The 8,928-nt window shown below is 43.9% G+C and overlaps 1 protein-coding gene across 1 annotated transcript; it reads right to left on the minus strand.

The window, feature by feature from the left end:
* Positions 1–308: 308 nt before the first annotated feature.
* On the minus strand, positions 309–1,386 carry LOC140487703 (hydroxycarboxylic acid receptor 2-like). Its single transcript, XM_072586969.1, has one exon. It carries the CDS (start codon positions 1,374–1,376, stop codon positions 324–326), a length of 1,053 nt encoding a protein of 350 aa, XP_072443070.1. The 5' UTR covers positions 1,377–1,386; the 3' UTR covers positions 309–323.
* Positions 1,387–8,928: the final 7,542 nt, after the last annotated feature.

Consider the following 8,928-nt stretch of genomic DNA (forward strand, 5'->3'; position numbering starts at 1 on the left):
CTGAGGAAGAGAAATAGAAAAGAAACAGCGCCATTATCGCTATCATTCCTCAAAATTCTCTTCAAACTTTTCTTTATTAATTACAAGAATCTAGCTCTTTGTGGAGCTAAAAACTTTATCACTGAAACTCCCAAGTCAATGTTGCAGGGTAAAATGTTTCAAGCTTTAAGCACATGGAAAACGTGATGTAAAAACATAGTTTTTTAATATCCTAAAGAAACAGATTAATTGATTTTACAATATCTAAAAATCCAAGAAGTTTCAACATTTTGCAACAATGTATTGACGACAATTGAAAGACACGCACATTATTAACTACTGGGTCATGCACACAAAGTCGGTACAGTTTGGGATGGCTCACAGTTATGACAGTCCGCTGTCCTTTTTGATTGATGACCACCATCTATTTCTCCTGGGGATTCTCTCGCACTATCAGTTTCTGATTTGGAACAGTTTGGATTCAGAGAAGTAACTGCTTTCATTAAAGCATTTTTGAATGTCGAACTTGAAAAGTAGTAAATAACCGGATTCAGGACACTGTTCAGATATGTCATAAATAGTGTATTATAAAAGACATGAACAGCTGTCTCATATGATTTGCAGCCTTCAGCGACTCTTAGTTTTGTGATTAACACAGCAATAACAGCAATGTTTGTGGGTAAGAAACAGAGCACAAACACTGCAGCCACAGCGATCACAAGCTTCATCGCTCTTTTATATTTACTCCTCAACTCAATTTTTATCTGGTTTAACTTCCAGATGATGCAGCACGTGGAGAAGAGGATAATCGGAGCCGGGATAGCAAACTTGAAAAGAATAAAAACAATATCGGTCCAAATTGCTGTGGGATGGAGAGGATTCCACATGTCAAACGGTTCACAGTATGTCTGGTTGTCGTGTTTGAAAGACCGACGTTCTGCTAAAAGATGTGAACACATTGCCACGGCCAGAATCCACAAGCTGCCGGCTACCTTCACTGCACACCTTGTAGACATCGTATTCACCTTGTGGTGAGGGTGGACCACTTTAAAATACCGATTGATTGCCATCGCTGTGAGGAACATGATGCTTCCTGCTCGATTTAAGGAAATAAAAAATATCTTCAGACGACAAGGAACATCACCATAAATCCAGTTCTTCTCCCGGATATAGTAATCTGCTCGAAATGGTAAACAGCAGATTAACATAGTGTCTGCAATCGCCAGGTTCAGTGAATACACTGTGTTTGGTTTCCAAGATTTCATATGAAAACTGAAGATCCATAAAGCAACGACGTTTCCAATAAATCCCAGGATAAAGGTTACAATTATTATTGGTGCATTGTAGGATGCATTGACTTCTTTGACGAAAGCACACAACGAAGTCAAATTGCCCATTGTAGGTAGGATTGTGATAAAGCTTAAAAATGTGTTGCTGGAAAAGCGCAGCAGGTCAGGCAGCTTCAAAGGAGAAGGAGAATCGACGTTTCAGCATAAGCCCTTCTTCAGGAATGAGGAGGTTATGCCAAGCAGGCTCAGATAAAAGATAGGGAGGAGGGACTTGGGGGAGGGGTGTTGGGAATGCGATTGGTGGAAGGAGGTTAAGGCGAGGGTGATAGGCCAGAGAGGGGGTGGGGGCGGAGAGGTCGGGAAGAAGATTGCAGGTCAAGAAGGCGGTGCTGAGTCTGAGGGCTGGGACTGAGAAAAGGTGGGGGGAGGGGAAATGAGGAACCTGGAGAATTCTGCATTCATCTCTTGTGGTTGGAGGGTTCCTAGGCGGAAGATGAGGCACTCTTCCACCAGGCGTCGTGTTGCCATGGTCTGGCGATGGAGGAGGCCAAGGACCCGCATGTCCTTGGTGGAGTGGGAGGGGGAGTTAAAGTGTTCAGCCACGGGGCGGTTGGGTTGGTTGGTGCGGGTGTCCCAGAGGTGTTCTCTGAAACGTTTCGCAAGTAGGCGGCCTGTCTCCCTCCCCCAAGTCCCTCCTCCCTACCTTTTATCTTAGGCTGCTTGGCACACCCTCCTCATTCCTCAAGAAGGACTTATGCCTGAAACGTCGATTCACCTTCTCCTTTGAAGCTGCCTGACCTGCTGCGCTTTTCCAGCAACACATTTTTAAGCTCTGATCCCCAGCATCTGCAGTCCTCACTTTCTCCCAGGACTGTGATAAACTTAGCGACGCAGTCACAAACACGAGTTAATGAACTGAAAGAGCCATCTTTTATATACAGAACTTCCCCATTTAATATTACAGATTGGGGCGGCGCTCTACTAAAGTTACAGTCATAGACTTGTACAGCACTGAAACAGACCCTTCTGCAGAATTCTTCCATGCCGACCAGATATCTTAAATTAATCTATCTGATCAAGGTCCCATTGTACTCTGAAATAACTTTCTTCACCATTCACACCACCAATTTTTGTGTCTTCTACAGATTTACTAACCATAACTCCTATGTTCACACCCAAATCATTTATATAATTGATGAAAAGCAGTGAACCCAGCACCTATCATTGGGGCACACTGCTGGTCACAGGTCTCCAGTCTGAAAACAGCCCTCCACTATCACTCTCTGTCTCTTACATTCAAACCAATTTTTTATCAAATATGTGAGCTCACCAGGGGGATTCCATGTGATCTAAACTTGCTAATCAATCCACCATGGGCACCTTGTCGAACGCCTGGCTGAAGACCACGTACACCACATCCACTGCTCTGCCTCCATCAAGTTTCTTTGTCACATCCTCAAAAAACTCAGTCAGGTTTGTCAGATACGCTTACCCATGCACAAAGTCATGTTGACTACCCATAATCAGTCCTTGCCTTTCCAAATACATGTAAATCCTGTCACCTCCAATAACTGACCCACCACTGGTATCAGGCTCACCAGTCTATAGTTCCCTGTATTTTCCTTACCACCTTTCTGAAATAATGGCACCACATCAGCCACCCTCCAGTCTTCCAGAACCTTATCCATGGCTACTGATGACACAAATATCTCAGTAACGGGCCCAGGAATCACTTCCCGGTACTTTGATCAGATCCCGTGGATTTATTCACCTTCACACATTTTAAGACATCCAACATTTCCTCCTCTGTCACATGGACACTTTTCAAGATATCACTATTTATTTCTCTAAGGTTTCCAGCATCTATATCGTTCTCCAAAGTAAATACTAACGTGAAATAGGCATGAATCCCGGCAGACCACCAGCCATCAATCTAGGCACTGGTAAAGACAACAGCAGGAACAGTCCTGTTAAGTCTACAAAGTCCTCTTTACTAACATCTGGGAGCTAGTTCCAAAATTGGGACAGCTGTCTCATAGACTTGTCATGCTACATCCTGAAATGGTCAACTCACGGAATCATACTGAGAGACAATATCCCAAACACCACCAGCATTAACCCTGGATGACAGACCCAGCAGAGATAGAGACACAAAGGGGTACACTTGGGAGGGAGTTGCCCTGGGAGTTGCCCATGGGATTAAATCCGAACCCCATGAAGTCTCAGGGCGTCAGGTCAAACATGAGCAAAGAAACCTCCTGCTGATCACCGCACACTGTCCTCCCTCGGCTGATGAATCAGTACTCCTCCACTTTGAACTACACTGAGAAGAAGCACTGAGGTTGGCAATGGCATGAAATGAACTCTGACTGGGAGATTTCAATGTTCACCACCAACAGTATCTTGGCAGCAGTACTACTACTACTAATCAACTGTACTACTGATCGAGCTCATTGGGTCCTAAAGGACATAGCTGCTAGACTGCTGTGTGGTAGGTGGTGAGGGAATCAACAAGATGGAACAATATACTTGACCTCATCCTTACCAATCTGCCAGCTGCAGATGCACCTGTCTATGGCAGTGTCAGTAAGAGTGACCACTGCATACTCCTGTGGAGACCAAGTCTTACCTTCACAATGAGAATATCCTCCATCCTGTTGTGTGGCACTATCACCATTAACAACGGGACAGATTTCAAACAGATCCAGCAACTCAAGCGTGGTCATCCATGAGGCACTGGGGACCATCAATAGGAGCAGAAATGCACTCCACAAAACCTGCAACCTCATGGCCCAGCATATTCCCCACTCAACCATTACCATGAAGCCAGGGATCTATATGGGCATCCAGGACGGAGTAGCCTGCCTGATTGGCGCTATATGCACAAGTATAGATTCCCATCAATGCTCAGTAGCAGCAGTGTGTACCATCTACAAAACGAATTGGAGAAATTCACCAAAGATCCTTAGACAGCACTTTCCAAACCACTTTCATCTAGAAGGACATAAGCAGCAGAAAAGTTGGAACTTCACCACTTACAAGTTCCCTTCAATCCACTCACCATCCTGACTTGAAAATATATCACTGTTCATTCATTGTTGCTGGGTCAAAATCCTGGAATTCCCTCCTTAATGGCCAGTAGACTGCAGCGGTTCAAGAGGCGGCTCCCCACCATTTTCTCAAGGGCAACCAGGGATGGGAAATAAATGCTGGCCAGTCAGTGATGCCCATATTCCACAAATGAATAAGTACTTCTACCCCAAAAGACATGCCAATAATCCAAAAACATGAATCCCTGCCTCCTGCACCAGCTCTTCAGCCACGCATTCATCCGCTCAATACTTCTAACCCTACTCTCACCAGAGCATGGCACCAGTAGTAATCCAGATACTATTATCCTCATGGATCTACTTTTTAACCTCATGACTAATTTTCTACATTCTGTCTTCAGAAACTTGTCCCTTTCTCGATCTATGTGGTTAGGAACAACATATACAGCAACCTCCATCTGGTCACTCTCTTCTTGAGAATATTTTGCACCTTCTCTGAGACATCGTACACCATGACACCATTGGAGATAACATGCCATTTTGATATCTCACTGTCAGCAGCAGAAACATCTATCTGTATCTCTGATTTGAGAGTCTCCCATCAGCATCGATCCCTTGGACGTTGACATACCCCTCATGAAAGCAGAATCAGTCTTGGTACCAGTAACGTGGCTGTCAGCGATACATTCACCTGAGAGTCCATCACCCCCTAAACTTTCCAATACAGCATACTTCTTCGAGATGGGGATAGCCACTCCTTGAAAAACCTTAAGAATGCATTTTCAGCTAAATTGTCCAGACTGACTAAAGTACATTTACTTTTTCACAAATGGCTGTAAAAATACTAAGTGGTTTGAATTTTGAACATTGTACTGAAAGGGAGTGAAAATGGTCTATATTGGTCTATGTGGAAATGTATTGATAGAGACTCAATAATGGATTGTTTGCTGTTCCTAATTTCTTTACCACTGAAGCTGACAGAAAAATTATGGTTGTTCTTCTTGGAAATTGGTCTGAGTGTGGGCTGCACTTACAGTGAAGGTAGTTTGGGAATTATTTTCAGTGATCATGTAAGGTGCTGGACAACTACTAGTTTGTTGTGAGTTGAATCTGACCTGGGAAAAAAGAATGTCAGGAATACATCCACCACACACATTGGTCAGTGAAGAAAGCAGCTCAAGAATAGGATCTCTCTTGTACGTGAGTTCTGCTTAAAGGTAGACTTTAAATGGGTGCAGGGTCCAGAGTGTGGTGCTAGAAAAGCACAGCAGGTGAGGCAGCATCCGAGGGGCAGGAGAGTCGACGTTTCGGCAAACATCAAACGTTTCGGGAGACATCAATGGGAGAGGGTAGAGCTGGAAACAAGGTTGCTGAGAGAGCTATAGGTGGATGGATGTGGAGGTAATGGTGATAGGTCAGAGGGTAGGGTGGAGCAGCTCGGTGGGAAGGAAGGTGGACAGGTAGTTCAGGTCATGAGGGCAGTGTCAAGTTGGAAGATTGGATCTGGGATAAGCTGGGGGGGAGGGGAAATGAAGAAACTGGTGAAACCCACATTGTTGGAGGGTCCCAGGGTGGAAAGGTGATGCATTCTTCCTCCAGGTGTCGGGTGGTTAAGGAGTGGCGATGATTAATGGGTGCATTCGCAGCTGGCAGACTGAAATGGATAGTGGTTTCCCTTTTGTTCAATCCTTCACTACCAGCTATAGACCCATTCTAGCATCTTACTCATTCAACTTCTTTATATCATTAAAGGACAAAACATCTGTGATGAAAAGGTACCTGTCTTAGCGGCAGAAAAGACAGAATCCTGCAAGGTTGCAGACATATCCAAATCCTGACAACTGAATAATTATATCTTGTTATCCCCTAGAAATCGTCACATTAACCAGGTATCAAATAGCACTACTAATCAGTGGTTGCAACATTTTCTGTATCTTATGTCTTATACTCAAGGACCAGCTCAACTGCTGCAAAGGAGAACTCTTCCATCTCCCCAGACAATTGGGTGGACACATTGGAGGGACCACTTTCTATGACTGCCTCGGGGAGCAGGGAGCTCCAAAACAGCACACTGTGAGTTCCAGATGTCGACAACTCAATACATGGGTGAGGGGGGAGTATTTCAGACCCTGGTAATCAGAGGATTGCTGGAGACTAGGCACCTGCTAAACTACCAGCAGGAGCTAACACTGTGTATCAGCTTCATGCAGGTGCACAGGGAGAGGCAGCAGTGGCAGGTAGACATACAGGAAGTACTGGCTCTAAGTGGGGAAGCTTCATATCATTGTTCAGAAGCTCAACCAATGCAAAACAGGCAGTCCTTTGATGATACTGGCCCTCACTTAGTTGACTTTTTTAAAACTCAGTCCATGTCAGTTGCCAGCAGCAGAATGATGATTGTGTAGGTTTCAAGGCTCAGTGTAGACCTCAGCTGCTACTTATACTCTTTGCCACTTTGCGCTGCTCCCAAATATGTCCAGTGTATTCTGCATGACAGATAAGAGTATGCCTTATGTCTCAGCTGCTACTCCACTCCACATTGCTTCTACACAGTGCTGTATCTGAACCCAAGGTAAGTGTAGGCCTTGACCTTCAAGGCCAAAGCCAGCTAAAAATTGTGCAATTGGTCCCAGATAGCTGAAGAGCTTGGAACTGAGAAAAATGTTACAGAGAGAGTGGGACAAGTGTTCAGTACCTCCCCGATTGAGGAGTGGTGCCTCTGTTCTCTGCAGTCAAATCTCACTAGAAGAACCATTTTATCTTTCCTGCATGAAGGACCAGGCCAGATCACCTCCAAACATTTCAAGAAAGTAGCTCAGACCCTTACTTTGCCAGTAGTTTTAAGCAGGTGTAACACGGATATTTCAGGAGGGATACAGGTGGTCAAACCACTTAATTTTAAACACAACAGAATTTATTTACAAGATTACCTAATGAAACACAAACAAAAGAGAATAGAAGACAGAATAACTTAACCTATTTGAAAACCCAATGGATTATATCAATTTAATGATGCTGTTCCCAATATTTGCAACAATCCCCATAAACACCCCTTGGCTTTGATAAGGGATAGCATTACAGCTGTGCTGAGGGAGGATATTCCCGGAAATATATCCAGGGAAGTTATTTGGGTGGAACTGAGAAATAAGAAAGGCATGATAACCTTATTGGGATTGTATTATAGTCCCCCTAATAGCCTGAGGGAAATTGAGAAACAAACTTGTAAGGAGATCTCCGCTAACTGTAAGAATAATAGGGTGGTTATGGTAGCGGATTTTAATTTTCCAAACGTAAACTGGGACTGCCATAGTGTTAAGGGTTTAGATGGAGAGGAATTTGTTAAGTGTGTACAAGACAATTTTCTGAATCTGTATGTGGATGTGCCTACTGGAGAAGGTGCAAAACTTGACCTACTCTTGGGAAATAAGGCAGGGCACGTGACTGAGGTGTCAGTGGGGGATCATTTTGGGGCCAGCGACCATAATTCTATTAGATTTAAAATAATGATGGAAAAGGATCGACCAGATCTAAAAGTTGAAGTACTAAATTGGAGAAAGGCCAATTTTGATGGTATTAGGCAAGAACTTTCGAAAGCTGACTGGGGGTAGATGTTCGCAGATAAAGGAACAGTTGGAAAATGGGAAGCCTTTTTTTCAGAACTGAGATAACAAGGATCCAGAGAAAGTATATTCCTGTCAGGGTGAAAGGAAAGGCTGGTAGGTTATAGGGAATGCTGGATGAGTAAAGAAATTGAGGGTTTGGTTAAGAAAAAGAAGGAAGCATATGTAAGGTATAGACAGGATAGATCGTGTGAAGTCTTAGAATAGTATAAAGGGAGTAGGAGTATACTTAAGAGGGAAATGAGGAGGTCAAAAAGGGGACATGAGATAGCTTTGGCAAATAGAATTAAGGAGAATCCAAAGAGTTTTTACAAATACATAAAGGATAAAAGGCTAACCAGGGAGAGAATAGGGCCCCTCAAAGATCAGCAGGGCTGCCTTTGTGTGGAGCCGCAGAAAATGGAGGAAATACTAAATGAGTATTTTGCATCAGTATTTACTGTGGAAAAGGATATGGAAGATATAGATGTAGGGAAATAGATGGTGACATCTTGTAAAATGTCCATATTACAGAGGAGGAAGTACTGGATGTCTTTAAATTGGTAAAGGTGGATAAATCCCCAGGACCAGATCAGGTGTACCCTAGAACTCTGTGGGAAGCTAGAGAAGCAGTTGCTGGGTCTCTTGGTGAAATATTTGTGTCATCGATAGTCACAGGTGAGGTGCTGGAAGACTGGAGGTTAGCTAACGTGGTGCCACTGATTAAGAAGGGTGGTAAGGACCAGCCAGGGAACTATAGACCAGTGAGCCTGACGTTGGTGGGCAGGTTGTTGGAGGAAATCCTGAGGGACAGGATGTACATATATTTAGAAAGGCAAGGACTGATGAGGGATAGTCAACAGGGCTTTGTGCATGAGAAATCATGTCTCACAAACTTGATTGAGTTCTTTGAGGAAGTAACAAAGAGGATTGATGAGGGCAGAGCGGTAGATGTCATCTATATGGACTTCAGTAAGGCGTTCGACAAGGTTCCCCATTGGTGACTGATTA

Source organism: Chiloscyllium punctatum, chromosome 17 (genome assembly GCF_047496795.1).
Source record: "Chiloscyllium punctatum isolate Juve2018m chromosome 17, sChiPun1.3, whole genome shotgun sequence".
NCBI classification, from domain to species: Eukaryota; Metazoa; Chordata; class Chondrichthyes; order Orectolobiformes; family Hemiscylliidae; genus Chiloscyllium; species Chiloscyllium punctatum.